At 39.9% G+C, this 19,667-nt stretch overlaps 1 protein-coding gene across 1 annotated transcript in view; it reads left to right on the top strand.

Annotated features, from left to right (window-relative positions):
• Positions 1–14,769: 14,769 nt before the first annotated feature.
• The window catches only part of C7 (complement C7), a 43,224-nt gene continuing 38,326 nt past the window's right edge, over positions 14,770–19,667 (top strand). The window contains exons 1-2 of the mRNA XM_070743405.1: positions 14,770–14,981; positions 15,155–15,210. Coding sequence (XP_070599506.1) covers positions 14,976–14,981; positions 15,155–15,210 — 62 coding nt within the window. The 5' untranslated portion in view covers positions 14,770–14,975. The remainder of the gene's footprint in view (positions 14,982–15,154; positions 15,211–19,667) is intronic.

Below are 19,667 nucleotides of genomic sequence, written 5' to 3'. Positions count from 1 at the left end.
GCAGTTCACCTTTATCAGTCACACAAAGTGTCTTGACATAGGCAGACTTCAGTTTGAATTGGGGAGGGGAAGACAGGATCATTGTGCAGATATAGATTGCAGGGAGATGCATTTGATCTTTATCAAATCAGTTCTGAGTAGACTAACAAGGTTCTCCTACAACGACCACTAGAGGTCAGTATATTTACATTCTTGTAAATTCATTGGTTCTTAAAATCTATACCAGCATTTCTATGATAGCAGAAATCAATGATTTCTATTGTGATATAAATAAAGCAAGGTGACCAGACGTCCCGCCTTCAGCGGGACAGTCCCACTTTTGAATGATTTTTCCCATGTCCCGTGGCAGTTCAAAAATGTCCCGATTTTGGAGCTGGTTCCCCCCACTCCCATACCGAAGCCTGGCAAAGTGTGCAAAAAGTTTGGAGCCAAACATACACACAGCCCTTCCAGGGAGGTGCTGAGCTTCTTCCCTTAGGCTTCGGAGGCGGCCTCTCTCGCAGCTGCAGTGCTCCACACGGCTGAAGCTTCTTTGGCAGCAGCAGGTGAGCTTTTGGGCACAGCAGCGGGGGTCCCAGCTGCCTAACCACTGTCCTGGCCCAGCCAGTGCCAGCCCCGCGGCCATACCCAGCACAGCGCCAGCATGTATGGCGTCCAGCAGCCCCCACTGGTGCCTCCGCCATGGAGCTCCTGCTCGCAGCTATTTATACCCCTGCTTGGCGCCGCCGCCTTCACTGCTCATCCCGCTGCCCCGCCCGGCCCCACTGCCCCTGCAGGCCCACCTTCCCGCTGCCCAAGAGTTGCAACGGGAGAGGTGGCAGCATGGTGTACGAGAGAGAGAGAGAGCAAGAGAGAGAGAGTGAGAGCAAGAGAGAGAGAGAGAAAGAAAGGGAGGAAGGAAGAGAGAGAAAAACAGAGAGGAAGGAAGGGAGAGAAAAATCTCGAGAGGGAGGGAAGAAAGAGACAAGGAGGAAGGAAGAGAGAGAGAAAAGAGAGGAAGGGATGAAGAGAGCAAAAAGGAGGGAGAGAGAGAGAAAAAGAATTTGTGATTTTTTTTTTTGCTAAACTTCTTTTAGAAGCCCCCACCCACCCGCTCAATGGTGTCCCTCTTTCCCAATCTTAAAATCTGGTCCCTTTAAAATAAAGGATGAATGAAAATGGAAAAGTATTGAATCTTTCATAAATTGATTTATGTAAAGTCTCCTTTCAGTTGAGCTTGATTACTAGCAATGGGTCATCATTGCTGTTTTCTTCGGGGAGGGGTCTAGAACTTCTAACTGTAGTTCAGATCCTAGAATTTTCCTGTTGGTCTTCCTTCCAAAAACTCAAAAAAATCCAAAAACAGGACTGATGTTGTTTAGTTAGGATGACCATAAATAAATGTATCCAAGGTTTCTAAGAAAAAGGTTACATGTCTGTGGATTTTAAATCTTTAAACAATCTACCCTACTTATTTGTTGATCACTTAAACAATGTATAAAAGTATTAACTTTTACTAAATTGCTAAATGGACTTCTACACAGTATGATGGAAATTTTAGCCAACAGAACTGTAAGATGCCAGACTGGGAAAGGTTGCATTTGAAGATTCTAGCAAAATACATTTCCTTTTACTTCTTAATATAGTAGTACCTCTACTTATGAACTTAATTCGTTCTGTGACCAGTTTCTTAAGTAGAAACGTTTGTAAGAAGAAGCAATTTTTCCCATAGGAATCAATGTAAAAGCAAATAATGTGTGTGATTGGGGAAACCACAGGGAGGGTGGAGGCCCTGTTTCCTCCCAGGAGATTCCTAGAGGAGTCCCATGGAGGCTTCCCCTCACCTTTTCCGGCCCTGTTTCCTCCCAGGAGATTCCTAGAGAGGCCCCACGGAGGCTTCTCCCCGCCTTTTCTGGTTACAGTTTCGGAGGCTTGGGTTTGTAAGTGGAAAATGGTTCTAGAGAAGAGGCAAAAAAATATTGAACACCCGGTTCTTATCTAGAAAAGTTCATAAGTAGAGGCGTTCTTCGATAGAGGCACCACTGTACCTCTCTGAAGCCCCTCAACACAGGGACACAATTATCATGTTCCTCCCCAATCCTTCTCTTCAATAGGCTAGACATCTCTAGCTCCCTCAATTGTCCATCATGTGATTTTGTGTCCAGATCCTTTATCATCTTTGTTGTTCTTCTTTGCACACTTTCCAGGCACTCAACAGCTTGTGTTTTCTTCACAACCCTTATCCTCTTTCCAGCTTCAAATTTATTTTAAGATACTTTTATTTTATGCATTTGGAAAAAAACACTATGTTAAAAAAAACAACCCCTCCCCCCCCAAAATATAGCACTTAACCTCCTACACAAAGGTCTCTATGAATTCCTTGTTTTCCTTGGGTGTCATAAAAAGTTTTTTTTTTCTTGATTAAAAAAATGATTCCCTTAGGAGAAGAGAAATAGAAATCTGGACTATAGAAATAGCAAAAAAAAACACCACCCCACCCTCAAAAAACCAGTGTCATTTGACAAGTTGATACAAGGCACATTCCCCCCAGGCGTGTTCTATTAGTCCCCCAAATGTGATAAATACCTTAAGAGCTCTGAAACTAATTACAGCTAATTAGAAAAAGGCAGATGACATTTGCTAGAAGAAGGGAGCCTAAGAAGCTCTTATTGAAAACCAATTTTAGAAGCTTAAAATGTAACAAGTCAGCATTCTATCTGTTTCCAGACATTTGATCCTTGCCATCTGCGGAAGTAATAAAGGAGAAAGAGCTGGCATTTGGGAACAAAAAGATAATGAAATGAGAGAGAGAGATTAGAGTATGTTTACCGTCAAAGGGCATCGAGGGATTGGATAGTTCAGCAGCAGCAGTCTTCAGATCATAAATAGAAAACATTGCAAGATGCGTAAGTTAAAATTTATTTTGATGGGTTGATGTTTTTAGAGCCCAGGAAAAAATTGAAATGTAAAGGAAAAAAACATCAGTCATATCAAAATAGGTGAAAATAAATAAGGAAACAATAGAATTTTGGAGATTCTCAGTCATCTTGGTCATGGTTGTCCCAAAGGTGCTTTTTCAAGAGGCAAGAATACTTTCGGGATCGCCTTCTGCTGCACAAATCCCAGCGACCGATTAGGTCCCACAGAGTTGGCCTTCTCCAGGTCCTGTCGACAAAACAATGCTGTCTGGCGGGATCCAGGGGAAGAGCCTTCTCTGTGGCGGCCCCGACCCTCTGAACTCCCCCTCAGCCGCTCCATTTTATGTATGGTTTGTTTGGGTTGTATGAGTGTTTTTAAATCAAGGGTTTTTAACTGTTTTGCTTTTTAATCATTGGATTTGTATTTTGTATTGTTGTGAGCCGCTCGGAGTCTTCGGAGAGGGGCGGCATACAAATCTAATAAGTAAGTAAGTAAGTAAGTAAACAAACAAACAAACAAACAAACAAACAAACAAACTGGACTTTTTGGGTTGTCTTTGAAGATTTTGTGCTTCTCATCCAAGAAGCTTCTTCAGTTCTAACAGAATAGTGGAGAATGGAAGGATTTATAATTGCTTGCAGACAGTTGATCATTTGCATTCTTTTAGCGAGTTGTTTAGATCATCTGGAGTGAATTTGCACCATTCAGGCGACTCGGATGACACAGATAACCTCCAGGTGGCCTTAACAACTCACTTAAAAAATGCAAATGACCAGCTGTCTGCAGGGAATATAAATCCTTCTATTCCCCACCATTGAGTCTGAGCTGAAGAGGCTTCTTGGATGAGAAGTACAATGTCTTCAAGGAAAAACCAGAAAGTCCAGTTGCCTCTTGAAAAAGCACCTTTGGGGAACAACAGGAATACACCATTCAGAAGTAAGACTTACTGTCAACTTTTAAACAGTGCCTTTTTTTATGCCAGTGCTAAATGTCGAACATAAGCAGCAAGAAATCTAATTATTAATATACAGCAATTTCTGAAGTATTCTCTTAAAGGTTTTGTATATTGGTAAACCACATCTGAATCACGTCATTTCACTGGGCAGATAAATGAAGAATGAGGTGGTCAAAGTATCCCTTTGGTCACTCAGTTTTACTTTGCTCAATTCTACATGGATCATAGTGGCTCAGGAACAGGATGGCTTCAGTGGTTGGAACACTGGACAGGAGGATAGCAAGCCCCCATTCAAAAGCTGCTGTGGGGAGGGGTTGAGCTCTCGTTCTTCAAACCAGCTCTTGCCAAGGACATGAAAGGAGCCCCCAACCAGGTGTCTCCAGAGCAGGCGTAGGTGAAGTTGGCTCTTCTATGACTTGTGGACTTCAACTCCCAGAATTCCTCAGCCAATCATGCTAGCTCAGGAATTCTGGTAGTTGAAGTCCACATGTCATAGAAGAGCCAACTTTGCCTACCTCTTGCCCCAGGGCAACAGTGATGTCACCGGCTAATCCTTTCAACCCTGGAAGCCCTTCAGTGCTTCTAACAGGCGTGCAAAAAATATAATAATCTACATTTCCCAGGGCAGAGATCTGAAAACATCATTGCAGAAATTAACTTGTGGCCCTGAGAGATAATCCGTTCTCCATATCATTGCCTCTGGCATACCTCTGGATTTAGAAATAAGAGCATTACCTTTCTCCTAATACTTCCCTCCTTATAGAAGCTATTTTCCTCTGTACAAAATTCAAGGAGATGTGACTTATTTTAAAGTATGCATCACACTCCAGGTGTATATCTCATATAGAATTTTTTTGCTTTGTGTCTTGTTTGTAGCCATGGAAAACTATCTAGAAAGGCTTCTTTGAGAAAGAGGGTAATTTCTCTGGCTTTGAAGAATGACTTTTCAAGAAGGGATCATTGGCTTCATCAACAATGTTGTCCAGCCTCCAAGCTTTTCTTTTTGAAGAGTGTTAAAAAGATAATTAGGCATCAATGCCAGAGGTTCCTAGAGGAAAGTGATTATTTAGATCCATTTTGTTCCAGTTTCAAGCCAGGAAAGAGTACCAAAATAGCATTGGGTGTATTTGTTTATTATCTTTGGTAGAACTAGGATGGGGTGATACAGCCTTGTTTTCTCAATGCTTTAATTAAGAGGCCGGGCAATTTTTGCCCGGCCGATAGTTGCAATGGCAGGGAGGGGTGAGCGCAGGCTCGCCCACATGCTGCCTTTTGCAGCAAAGCTGTTCCTGTTGGGTCGGAGGGGGGGGGGGGAAATACCCCGGCCGGATGTCCGTTTCGGCTGGGAGGGGCAGGGCACCGCCTCCCAGCTGATTGGCAAGGCGCCAAACGTCAGAGCTCCCCACGAGATGTAGTTGGCTCGCAGGGGCCGCCGGGAGCGAGGGGAGGGGTTGCAGGCCTATTTCAGGGCCTGCACCCCTTGCCCTCACCCCTTTGCTTCCTGCTCGCCTCCCAGAAGGGTCACCCACCTGCCCTTCACTCTACCCAAGGTGTCTGGCAGAGGTCACCCTTTGGGACTGAGAAGGAATTTTTGGCAGTCTGGAAGCTTTATTTCAGATTGTTTTTTCGCCTTCTCCATCCTGATCAGGTGTGAGGTTTTAATGGGCTAGGGGGTGTATCGGTTGTAAATAGGTTGATTGAATTTAATTTATTTTGGTCACTAATGGCAAAAACGGGGCGGAAAGGGTGTCAGTTGCAACTGTGTGTTCTCCCTTGGGCATCTTTTAAAAGGTGATGGGCTCCTTCGTCTCACAACTCATGGCTCCTCCACGGACAGAGCGGTGAGAAGGAGGAGTGCTTGGGGTTCATCTACGTCACTTCCGGTTCTGGGTCATAGAGGTGAGCCCTCCCACACGCTGGGCGTGGCTTTCCATTTGGGTGAAGGCGTGGCTCGCTTCACCCTTACCAAGCAAGGAGTTCGCCCATTGGTTGCCCAGGTATGTTTTGTTCAGGTTTTTCCGCCCCATTTAGCTCCCTCTGCAGGTCTATTACTGTAATCAATAAAGTGACCCATTTTCATCCAGCTCTTGTGTTCGAGTTTTCATTCCCTGTCCAGCGCAAATGTGATTGATCATAGTGTAATTGTACTATGGCAGTTGGGAGTGAAGAGCACAGTAGTACACTATATGTTTTTTTTTCATATGCAATGTTTGCACAGTACTATATCTTCTGTTCTTATAAGCCAGTAAGTTTTTTCTTCTAGTGACATAGGATATACATTAAATGTGTCACTTCAATGCATACAATGTAATTACAAAAAAGTCGAAGGACTGAAAAATAGAAGATACCCCAAAATTTAACTCAGTTAATTGAGGTTAATTAACATAGTTGAATCATTATTGTCTCCTCTTTGTCTACTTCTTTTCTTCGGTGGTTCTTCGGTTCATTCGTTTCCTCCATTTCTTCTGTTGGCTCCTCCTTTTCCTGAGCATCTTGGTCTTTTCTCATCATCCCTCGTACAGTATTTTCCATTTTTTACATAATCTCATTAAATCCTTTCTCCACAATGTCCTTTGTGTTTTGAAAAAGAAACGCCATCTCCTTTAAGGTTCCACTCATTTCTTTGTTATAAAGCATCTTACTTTGTTTTTTAAAGTCCAACATTTGTCCAGTAGTCCAAGAACCATTTATTCAGTCCTAAAGTTGCCCTCAAGGAATACACTAATCACAGTTCTTTATATCCTATAGGTAAACAATCAATTCTGTTTCAATAGTCCCAGAAGTTATCAAAAGCCTTTTTAAAGTCCCCATTGCAAATTCAATCTTCTAATATAATATAAAGGAGTCCCTTTAATTGTATAACTTCCTTGTTTTCATATTTGAGTCTCCAGTAATCATCGGGTAGTTGGGTATAATCCAATAAATATTTTCACTGTTTTTCACATAAGTATTCCCAGATTTGTATATATTCCTTTCGTCAGCAGATGGCATTCTCAACTTAAATTTCAATATTGCCACTAGTCAATTGTTATTTTATTTGTACTTCAATTATAAAAGCAGGATACATTTTTAAAGTAAATGATTACAGCATTTTAAAATGTCTTCCCATTGCCATGTCTTCCCAGTTTAAGAGTCCAATTTTCTGTATATTTAAAAATTTATTATTTTTCTCCCTTTATGTCTTTTCCTTCTGGTCTGGTATTTGCTGTTGTGAACCGCCCTGAGTCTTCGGAGAGGGGCTGCATACAAGTCTAATAAATTATTATTATTATTATTATTATTATTATTATTATTATTATTGTCATCATCGTTGTTATTATTATTATTATTATTATTGTCATCATCGTTATTATTATTATTATTATTATTATTATTATTATTATTATTATTATTATTATTATCCTCAGAATGTTCAGTCACCACTTTAACAAATAATTCTGAGCAAATAGTTCTAAATTATTTTTTGGGGTTAGGCTTTAAATGAAAAAGAATCTTCTCCCCCAGTTCCAGTCACTGTTCACCTACTTTGCTCCAGCGCCAGTCATACTTGTTCCCTAGTTGTCCCTGCTTTATGGCAGCCATCTTTAGACTGCTTCTTCTCGCCATGGCTGAAAAGGAAAAAGAGCCCTGGGTAAAACAGGAGATCTGCAACTCTCCACAACCTTACAAGGTGCTCCTCTTTGCTTCACTGTTCCTACAGGGTGACTTTGGCTCCTTTCGGAGCCCACTGACAGGGAGAACTCAGCACGGGAGCATGGAGACCTGCTCCGGATGTCCGATCCCACTGCAACATCAACCGGAAGTTCGGGTCCCACACAGTTCATGCATTGATACATATATATAAAACAAAATAAAAAACTTGAAAAAAACCCCATAGTTGAATCAGTGTATTTATTACACTACAATGCAAAGACAGGAACAGATGAAAACCAGACAGTGTAAGTTAACAATACTATCTTCAATATTTGAATGAGTCCATATATAAATCTTTTATGAACTTTGCAAAATATGGGAATCTCAGTCCCAAGGGATATTCCAAACCAATCTTGGCACGCGTCTCTTTCGCTGAAACACTTTTACTTAAACCATAAATAATACCAATGCAAATGTTTCATTTATCAAGCAGTTGGCTGCTTTAAATATGTGAGTTAGAAATAAATCATAGAAAAATAGATCCAAAATAATCACTCTGCCATGTAGCAATAAGGAGTATGTTTAAATACTGAGGGACTACAGTATCTTAACATTTTACTTTTTTCATATTGATGCTCGCTGTGTGTTTACAGTACAATTCTAGCTGTGTGTATTTGGAAGCAAATCTCAGGCAGGGGTTTTACTGTCAAGTAACTGGATAGAGAAATCCCTGGTGAGGTCATGTGAGAACATGAGTCTGATACATCATTTTGTCCACAGGACAAAGTACAAGTTGCACATTTCCTCAGCAGAATAGTTTACGTTTCCCTTGTAATTGATACCACAGGAGAAAAGAGGCCTTTACCAGTCCAGGTTCATCAAGTGGAAGGACTATTTGTTTGTTTGTTTATTATTTATATTTATAGGCTGCCCAATTCCTCCTTGAGTTCCAAAGGCTATTTTGATTTAGAAACATAGAAACATAGAAGTCTGACGGCAGAAAAAGACCTCATGGTCCATCTAGTCTGCCCTTATACTATTTTCTGTATTTTATCTTAGGATGGATATATGTTTATCCCAGGCATGTTTAAATTCAGTTACTGTGGATTTATCTACCACGTCTGCTGGAAGTTTGTTCCAAGGATCTACTACTCTTTCAGTAAAATAATATTTTCTCATGTTGCTTTTGATCTTTCCCCCAACTAACTTCAGATTGTGTCCCCTTGTTCTTGTGTTCACTTTCCTATTAAAAACACTTCCCTCCTGGACCTTATTTAACCCTTTAATATATTTAAATGTTTCGATCATGTCCCCCCTTTTCCTTCTGTCCTCCAGACTATACAGATTGAGTTCATTAAGTCTTTCCTGATACGTTTTATGCTTAAGACCTTCCACCATTCTTGTAGCCCGTCTTTGGACCCGTTCAATTTTGTCAATATCTTTTTGTAGGTGAGGTCTCCAGAACTGAACACAGTATTCCAAATGTGGTCTCACCAGCATTCTATATAATTTTACCTGAAGTTAGTAAAACCTAAAATATAAATTGGTCTTATGCAGTGATGGGCTACCAAAATTTTTACTATCACATTATGGGTGTGGCTTATGCATTTTGTTTCAACTTCTGCCGCACGAATCCCAGTGGCCAATAAGGTCCCACAGAGTTGGCCTTCTCCGGGTCCCGTTGACTAAACAATGTCGTCTGGTGGGCCCCAGGGGAAGAGCCTTCTCTGTGGCGGCCCCAGCCCTCTGGAATCAACTCCCCCAGAGATCAGAACTGCCCCCACCTTCCTTGCCTTTCGTAAATTGCTTAAGACCCACCTATATTGCCAGGCATGGGGAAATTGAGACATCTCCCCCAGGCTTATAGACTTTATGTATGGCATGCTTGTGTTGTATGTTTTTTAAATGATGGATTTTTTAAAATACTTTCTTTTAATATTAGATTTGTTACATTGTACATTGTTATTATTATTGTTGTGAGCCGCCCCGAGTCTGCGGAGAGGGGCGGCATATAAATCTAATAAATTATTATTATTATTATTATCTTTCAGTGCAAATCGGGTGCTCTGGGGTGGAGTTCCAAATTTTGCTACCAGAACTGTGTTCCTGACTGTTCCCGTAGGAGCCCATCACTGATCTTACCTTTCTGCTTCTTGCTCTTGTATCTAATGTTTTTAAATGTTTTTTTTAAATATATTTTTTCCTTCTAATTACCCCATTTATCATGACTGGAGAAGAACTTCTGGGAGTTGAAATCCACCAATCTTAAAGCTGTCAAGTTTGAAGTTTATAAAAAGTGTACATAGTTGTAAAAAAATATACATGTTTGTAAAACATATTCTGCTACATTGGTATTTTATTAAATAATATATCATTACACCATTTGGTTCAGAATAAATTTTTCCTTGTTTTCCACCTCTAAAATCTAGATGCGTCTTATACTCCAGTTCATCTTATACTCCGAAAAATACGGTACATATGGTTTCCTCTTCTGTTTTAAAGAGAGTTTAAAGTTTCCCTCGTTTAGTCATGTTCAATTCTAGAGGAAGGTGCTCCTTTCTCTTGCAGCTTCCCAAATATTTGGATATCAAAATTGGGTAGTAAAATAGTGATTTTCCGATGTACTTTGGCCCTTCCTCCCTCCTTTCTTTTTACATCTTAGACTGAAAATCAAGATGAAAATGCTTGTGTTACAAAAATACACTGATTCCTAGCACACACATACCCCAGAAATATTGGCAGTTCTTTCCATTTTACATCCAATGTGGCCTTTGAAGTTTTTGCCATTACAGTGGTACCTCTACTTAAGAACTTAATTCGTTCCGTGATCAGGTTCTCAAGTAGAAAATTTTGTAAATAGAAGCCATTTTTCCCATAGGAATCAATGTAAAAGCAAATAATGCGTACAAACCCATTAGGAAAGAAATAAAAGCTCGGAATTTGGGTGGGAGGAGGAGGAAGAGGGAGGAGGAGGACAGTCACTGCTGAAGGAAGAAACTGAGGTGAAGGGAATAAAAAAAAATCCAAAACTTTAAGGTTTTTTTAAAAAAGAGGGACTCTGAGACGGCAAGGAGGAGCATTCCCATACAGCCGGTGTGAGGCTGCCTCCCATATAATGCGCCAGAGAGAGAAAAACCCAGGTGGGAAGGAACCTCCCACTCCTTTGACTGAAAGGTGGCTGCTGCTGCTGCTACCTGCTTCCTCTTCCTTCCCATGCTGAAGGGATCCCCTCTCCTCTCACTCGCTTTGTAGCCGGCACCTTTCCTTCACTGTGGTGACTCCTCGGTTTGGCTGAAGCCGAGTTAATCTGACGAGGGCAAAGCACCCCCTTTTTCCTTTCCACACCCAGATGCTCCAGGAGGCAACCTCGCACCAGGTGTATGGGAGGCAGTGCGAGGGAGTCACCACAGCAAAGTGGCTTATTCCCTCTTCAAGAGCCCAGAAAAAGGAAAATGCTCTGTTAGCTCTGGGCTGCCCAGAGCAAAGGGAGCGTTTCTTTTCTCTGGGTGCTGGCAGAGGTTCATACCCTCTCCAAGCGCCCAGAGAAAGGAAAATGCTTCGTTCGCTCTGGAATGCCAAGGCTTCCTTAAGCGCCACCAAAAGGCTCCTCTCGCAGCCCCGAAAAACCCAGGATGGCCGGGATTAAAGGCAGGAAACTGCCCAGGCCTTCGTGCCGCTCTCAAGTATCCTGGGAAATTTTCCCGGGCTCAAGTTCTTAAGTATTAAATGTTTCTTAAGAAGAGGCAAAAAAATCTTGAACACCCAGTTCTTATCTTGAAAAGTTCTTAAGTAGAGGCGTTCTTAGGTAGATGTACCATTGTATTTTAAAACTGCTATGACTGTAAAGGAAAAGTGATGAAAAATTTTTTAATAAGAAAAATGGGAAGTTGGAGTCAAGGTCATTCTTTCAAATGAAAAGTAAAACTTGCCTTCTTTTCATATAAAATTTTCTTCCTGTTAATTTCATATGATGTGAGCTGTCGACATGTTAGAATAGAATAGAATTTTTATTGGCCAAGTGTGATTGGACACACAAGGAATTTGTCTTGGTGCATATGCTCTCAACGTACATAAAATAAAATATACATTTGTCAAGAATCATGTGGTACAACACTTAATGATTGTCATAGGGGTCAAATAAGCAATGAAGAAGCAATATTAATAAAAATCTTAGGATATACGCAACAAGTTACAGTCATACAGTCAACATGGGAGGAAATGGGTGATAGGAATGATGAGAAAAACTAGTAGAATAGAAGTGCAGATTTAGTAGAAAGTCTGACAGTTTTGAGGGAATTATTTGTTTAGTAGAGTGATGGCGTTCGGGAAAAAACTGTTCTTGTGTCTAGTTGTCTTGGTGTGCAGTACTCTGTAGCAACGTTTTGAGGGTAGGAGTTGAAACAATTTGTGTCCAGGATGCGAGGGGTCAGTAAATATTTTACCCGCCCTCTTTTTGACTCGTGCAGTATACAGGTCCTCAATGGAAGGCAGATTGGCAGCAATTGTTTTTTCTGCAATTCTGATTATCCTCTGAAGTCTGTGTCGGTCCTGTTGGGTTGCAGCACCAAACCAGACAGTTATAGAGGTGCAGATGACAGACTCAATGATTCCTCTGTAGAACTGAATCAGCAGCTCCTTGGGCAGTTTGAGCTTCCTGAGCTGGCGCAGAAAGAACATTCTTTGTTGTGCTTTTTTGATGATGTTTTTGATGTTAGGTGACCATTTTAGGTCTTGAGATATGATAGAACCTAGAAATTTGAAGGTCTCTACTGTTGATACTGTGTTGTCTAGTATTGTGAGAGGTGGAAGGGTGGAAGGGTTTCTCTTAAAGTCTACCACCATTTCTACGGTTTTGAGTGTGTTCAGTTCTAGATTGTTCTGGTCACACCACAAGGATAGTTGTTCAACTTCCCGTCTGTATGCGGATTCATCATTGTCTCGAATGAGTCCGATCACTGTTGTATCATCTGCAAACTTCAGTAGTTTAACAGATGGATCGTATGAGATGCAGTCATTAGTATATAGAGAGAAGAGAAGTGGTGAGAGTACACAGCCTTGGGGGGTACCTGTGCTAATTGTACATATATCTGATGTGATTTTTCCTAGCTTCACCTGCTGCTTCCTGTCTGTTAGGAAGCTTGTGATCCACTTACAAGTGTGTTCAGGTACCGCTAGCTAACATGTAATTCAAGTGTTTTTCAACCTCAACAACTTTAAGCTGTGTGGACTTTAACTCCCAGGATACCCCATCCAATATGAATGCATTAATAATATTAATAATTAATAATGAAGTGAAGGAATGTAGACCCGACCTTAGGAACGAGTAAACCATTATGGAGAAAAAAATGCTTTTGAAAAAGAAGGGAGCATGAAAAACTCTAGTTGATTCTCATCAGACCCACCTAGATATTGTTTGCTATGAAATGGGAAGCAAAATTTCTGGCAGGCTTTCAACTTTCTGTTATTGCACGCTGTAATAATAAATAAATTTGCCATGACTGTTGACCTGGCCAAACACAGCAGACTGACAGTGATATATTGTAGAACTCTAGTTCTCTTTTGCCTTCTTGTTTAGTTTATTGCTAGCCAAGTAATATTTATAATTCACTATACTTTCTTCAGGGCCAATTTCTGTTTTTTTGGATTTTCTCCCTTTCTCAAGATTTTTATTATTTTTTTAAACATATTTTTATTATTTTTCTTCAAGACAAACAATACATACAACATTTAACATTTAAGGAGCTACCATTGCTCCACTAATCTTAGAAGTCTAAATAATACAGAAAAAAAACCTGACTATGTTCAGATCAGTACAGAAATACAGTTTATAGTACTCTGCTTTCTTATTAAATCTTTCTTTATTTTTCCACTTTTATATTATAATTCATATAATTAAAATCAATTCTAATATCTATAATTTTTTGTCAATACATTACTAAAATATCATTTTAATAGTTATAATTATACTAATTAAAATTAATTAATTAAGCTAATGTTTAGTTTATTGCTAGCAAAGTAATATTTATAATTCACTATACTTTCTTCAGGGCCAATTTCTGTTTTTTTAAAAAAAATTCTCCCTTTCTCAAGATTTTTAAATGGGATCAAAGTACTTTACAAAGTTGGTTTGTAAAGTAAATCTTAAGTAACATAGGCTAAAACATATTAAGAATGGTTGCAGGAACTGGATTTGTCTAGTTTAATGAAAAGAAGGACCAGGAGAGACATGATAACAGTGTTCCAATATCTCAGGGATTGCCACAAAGAAGAGGGAGTCAACCTATTCTCCAAAGCACCTGAGGGTAGAACAAGAAGCAATGGGTGGAAACCAATCAAGGAGAGAAGCAACTTAGAACTAAGGAGAAATTTCCTAACAGAACAATTAATCAGTGGAACAGCTTGCCTCCAGAATTTTGGAATGTTACAACATTGGAAGTTTTTAAGAAGACGTTGAATAACCAGTACAGTGGTATCTCTACTATGAATTTAATTTGTTCCGTGACCAGGTTCTTAAGTAGAAAGGTTCATAAGAAGAAGCAATTTTTCCCATAGGATTCAATGTAAAAGCAAATAATGCATGTGACTGGGGGAAACCGCACGGAGGGTGGAGGCCCTGTTTCCTCCCAGGAGATTCCTAGACAGGTCCCACAGAGGCTTCTCCCCACCTTTTCCGGCCCTGTTTCCGGTCAGGAGATTCTGCTATTATTATTATGTTATTATTATTTATTAGATTTGTATGCCGCCCCTCTCCGAAGACTCGGGGCAGCTCACAATATTGTAAGCCGCCCTGAGTCTAAGGAGAAGGGCGGCATAAAAAAAAATCAAATAAATAAGTATGAGCCAGCAATGTGCAGCGACAGCTAAAAAAGCCAATGCAACCCTAAGTTGCATTAACAGAGGGCTACAATCAAGATCAAGTGAGGTACTAATACCACTCTATAAAGCCTTAATAAGACAACACCTAGAATACTGCATCCAGTTTTGGTCACCAGACTATAAAAAAAAATGTTGAGACTCTAGAAAAAGTACAGAGAAGAGCAACCGGGATGATTAGAGCTATCTGACTTGGACTTCAAAACTCTGGACCACTGCTAGATGGCAGTGATCCTCTGGATGTTTGCAGATCAGATCTGTTGCCCGGCTTTCATAGATTTGACAACAGTTTCTTAAGTTGGGGGGAGGGGTTGTCTAAATATTCTAAATATTTCTCCAGAACTGCACTCCACGTCTTTATGGGATATGGAACAAATTTAAAAACTAGTTTTGAAATTGGAGAACAATTTGTCCCTGGGGATTCTGAGTTAGTGTTAGCATTCCATAGTGTTGCTTGGAGTTTATCTTATGAAAGAAAAAGCAAAGCAGCTGGGCACAGAATCAGTTTCCAGATAACTGGACTGACAAGTGGCCCGCCCCGTTCTGAAGTGCAGTCTTCTCTCAAAGGAAGATTGTTTTTTTCACTCTCCTAGTAAAAGGCAGACTTCTTCGAATCATGAAGGTAAGAAAGTCATTGGGTCTTTTTGTTGGTTTGCTTCTTTATTAAGCTACTGTAAGCAGTTATTGTTAGCAAAGCATCTCTCAGCAAAGCTTTTCTTTATTAATGTATTGGGGAATTGGGTTAAAAAAGTAGTTCAAAACTTTAGTACTGTCTTTTTCTTCTTCTCTCTTTAGGTTCTAACCATTTTAATTCTGTTAGAAATTACAGGCTGCTTTCCTGTTTTTTCAAGGTGAGTAGAACATGTCTTAAAAATAAATCTGAATGTGTCTCAAGCAAAAATGGGATATGCAGTGAGGTTCTTCATCATATTCTCTAAAATGAGAGATGTGGTCCTGTGCTTATGTTGAAGATACCCATAACCTTTTCTAAAATATTCCATTTTTTCGGGGGGGGTTTCTTTCTCCACTACCTTCGCCCTACCCCAGCGTGCATATAAGGAAATATACCTAGTTTTCTCAGTTTATCTTTGGAACAAAAGTGTGAGCTGGGTTCAGATGAAAGGTGAACTGAAGTTTTCCAGTTAACTTCCTAAGGAATTTGGACCCGGTAAATCACAGTCTTACATCATAGAAACATAGAAACATAGAAGACTGACGGCAGAAAAAGACCTCATGGTCCATCTAGTCTATCCGTCTATCCGTCTATCCGTCTATCCGTCTATCCGTCTATCCGTCTATCCGTCTCTCCGTCTCTCCATCTCTCCATCTCTCCATCTATCCATCTATCCATCTATCCATCTATCCATCTATCCATCTATCCATCTATCTATTTATCTATTTATCTATTTATCTATTTATCGATCTATTGATCAATTAATTGATTGATTGATTGATTGATTGGACTTGCTCCTCTTATATCTTTTAGTAACTTTTTTTCTGTAACAAGGCACTTGCTTACTTTCAAGAAACTGCACTTTTGCGATATTGTACCAAAGGTTCAGCAGTTCAGTGGTTCAAATCCCTAGTGCCGTGTAACAAGGTGAGTTCCTGTTACTTGTCCCAGCTTCTGCCAACCTAGCACTTCAAAAGCACGTAAAAAACGCAAGTAAAAAAATAGGAACATAGAAACATAGAAGACTAACGGCAGAAAAAGACCTCATGGTCCATCTAGTCTGCCCTTATACTATTTCCTGTATTTTATCTTACAATGGATATATGTTTATCCCAGGCATGTTTAAATTCAGTTACTGTGGATTTACCAACCACGTCTGCTGGAAGTTTGTTCCAAGGATCTACTACTCTTTCAGTAAAATAATATTTTCTCACGTTGCTTTTGATCTTTCCCCCAACTAACTTCAGATTGTGTCCCCTTGTTCTTGTGTTCACTTTCTTATTAAAAACACTTCCCTCCTGAACCTTATTTAACCCTTTTACATATTTAAATGTTTCGATCATGTCCCTCCTTTTCCTTCTGTTCTCCAGACTATACAGATTGAGTTCATTAAGTCTTTCCTGATACGTTTTATGCTTAAGACCTTCCACCATTCTTGTAGCCCGTCTTTGGACCCGTTCAATTTTGTCAATATCTTTTTGTAGGTGAGGTCTCCAGAACTGAACACAGTACTCCAAATGTGGTCTCACCATAAGGGGATCACAATCTCTCTCTTCCTGCTTGTTATACCTCTAGCTATGCAGCCAAGCATCCTACTTGCTTTTCCTACCGCCCGACCACACTGCTCACCCATTTTGAGACTGTTAGAAATCACTACCCCTAAATCCTTCTCTTCTGAAGTTTTTGCTAACACAGAACTGCCAATGCAATACTCAGATTGAGGATTCCTTTTCCCATCAATATGGGAACTGCTGAGTCCTGAGTCTCTTTTTTCCATCAGCACCACTTACTGCCTTAATTCCATTAGTCAGAGAAAGAGAGATTTTCCCACTACCCAAGAACAAGAGAAGCTAGTTTGTTCAGTTTACACACCGAGGATTTATGAAAACCATTTTTTTTCTTGATTGCCAGTTTATTTTATTTTAGCTGAGTGGTGGAGGAAACAACTTTCATTATAAAAGTGTGGGAGTTTTTCCAAAGTGGTTACTCTGTCTGTAATTCCTCTGGTAAGATGTTGAATACCAGTGTGTGTGTGTGTGTGTGTGTGTGTATAATCTAAAGCAGTGTTTCCCAACCTTGGCAACTTGAAAATATCTGGACTTCGACTCCCAGAATCCCCCAGCCAGCGAATGCTGGCTGGGGGATTCTGGGAGTTGAAGTCCAGATATCTTCAAGTTGCCAAGGTTGGGAAACACTGATCTAAAGCATACAAAATGCTTTCACAGTCCCTTCTCAGTTATTTGCGCAATAATATGAAACTATTAAGATTGCCATTTCCCATGTGATTTCTGGTATTAAACAAACAGTTTCAATTGTTAGCACTTTTGAGCAGTCACTCCAGAAATAAAGAAGGATTCAGATGAAACTGTGGTGCAATCTCAGAATTCCTTGTTACAATAGTTTCAGGATGGTGGTGAGAATCTTGAGTGACAGTTTCAACATCTGAAGGACACTAAGATTTGGATGACGGCTTCAAGGACCAAGGACCAAATCCAATAAACATGAGCGAATTGTATTTGGAGCACTGAATGTTTCCACACATTACTTATTTACTCTCATTTACAAAATTTTATACAGGTGCAAACATTGTCGTATTCTGTTTGTCAGTTTCCTATGTTTTCAGGAATGCAAGATTAACTTCTGGCTGCAACTCTTTAAAGCAGCTACATTCTTCCTGGAGGGAAATGTGTATGTTTTAAAGAGCTGCAGAAAGGGGTGCCTGCTTCAAGCTATTCCTTTGGAATTGAATTACTTTTGGTTTCAGTAGTCTTTGAATTACCAAATAACTAGACAGATTACTTCCACAAAATACAAAACAATATGTGAAAACACTATAGCAAGAGAAGGAAACTAAAAAAGAAAATAAACACACATGCATGAGTAAATGTCGACATATACTAAATAGCTATACAATGCACTTCCATTTTGAACAGGTATGATCCAATTTTGTTTATTTCAAGTAATTTTAAAAATAATCCCCTTGATCTAAAACGTGAGGCACCAGCAATACTAACATAATATACATTTTAAAATATGACCATTTTTTGGTGTGTTTTACTGTCTTTTTTAAAAAAAACATTGGGAATCCCTGGCATTTTCAATTGTATCTGGTCCTTGGTGCTTTCTCTTTCTGGTTGATTCCTTGCAGATGTTTCATTACCACCCTAGATTACAATATCAGTGCTAAAGGAAGTGAGATTTTCTCTCATTATACCAGTCACTTGCCCCACCAATGTTGGTAGATATGGTCTAGGTTGGGGATGTGAAACTCAATTTCATTGAGGGCTGCATCAGTTTTGTGTTTGACTTCGGGGGGGCAGGGAAGCTTGACATTGTCGCGGTTTGGTTAAAATTGATTAAAGTCTGTTAGGACCTTAACCCCACGTAGTCGATGATAGAAGCCTTATTCATTTATTCAAACAATGTTTCTTTATTGTAAAAAACAGAAATAAAACATGTCTCGAGGGACAACATAACAAATACGTCTTACATGATGGTGGATAATGGAGGAGAGAGTTGAGAACTGAAGGAGAAGGAGGAAGTGATGTGAGATTGGCAGGATATTACATCCTAATAGGAGGATCTTAGAAGACACACATAGTTAACTCTTTCATTACGCAATGTCTCTGAGGGGCTGGCAAATATTCAGCGCGACAGACATCACTCGTGTCAGGGGTATGTGTGATAGCCCAAGCACTCTACCAGCCAAAATGGGCTCCCAAGTTCTATTTTTGGCAGTGACGGCCTCCTGCAACCCTCTGCTAGTGAAAACAAAGCTCCGCTTTTGCTCACAGAGGCAATGTGGGCCAGTCCTTCACTGTTTCCATATCTAAGCACCCCATGGACTGGATCTGGACTCTGGGTCTTGAGTTTGACACCCCTGGTCCAGGTGATTCCCTGATTAAGTTGTAGTTTATTGTTAGCTTCTTTGTTTGAATTAGTAGGGTATTGTTTTGTTCTTGATTGAGTTAATCTCTGCTTATCTGGGTGTTGACTGATGGTGAGGAGATGTTTTAATGTTTTGTTTCCTTTTTGGCTATTTGATTGTCTTTTTTGAATGGCTTTGGTATGTAGGTATAGATGTAGAAGCCAAATCCCAAAACATTCCTGGAAGTCTGCCACTCAAACAAATTCAGCACTGTGTTATGGTGAATTTTTAGAAAAGGAAGATAGTTCCTATCTCAATAACCTTGTAAACAGGACAACTCATCTTAAAGTTTTATTGTTTTATATTGTTTTATTCCAAATTCTTAGGAATCATTCTATAGCATGATCACCATATTTATTTTACTGGCCTTTTCAGACTTTTATATAGATAGATTGAAAGTATCTAGCAAACTGTAGTCAAACCTCAAGTTAAAGCTAGAAATAGCTAGTGCTCAGACTACTGGCACCACCATCTGCGCATGCGCGGCCATGGAAAAAAGGGCGCGCATGCGCAGATGGTGTTTTTACTTCCGCACCACTATACCACGGATAATCGATTTTCGCGGGAGGTCTTGGAACGTAACCCCCGCAAAAATCGAGGGATCACTGTATTTGCTTTTACATTGATTCCTATGGGAAACTTATACTCTGTTATTGCGGTAGATCTCTTTCCTTATTGCTTTAATAACTGACAATATGCTTATTTTT

Source organism: Erythrolamprus reginae, chromosome 2 (genome assembly GCF_031021105.1).
Source record: "Erythrolamprus reginae isolate rEryReg1 chromosome 2, rEryReg1.hap1, whole genome shotgun sequence".
Classification (NCBI taxonomy): domain Eukaryota; kingdom Metazoa; phylum Chordata; class Lepidosauria; order Squamata; family Dipsadidae; genus Erythrolamprus; species Erythrolamprus reginae.
This window is presented reverse-complemented; position numbering and strand designations above follow the sequence as displayed.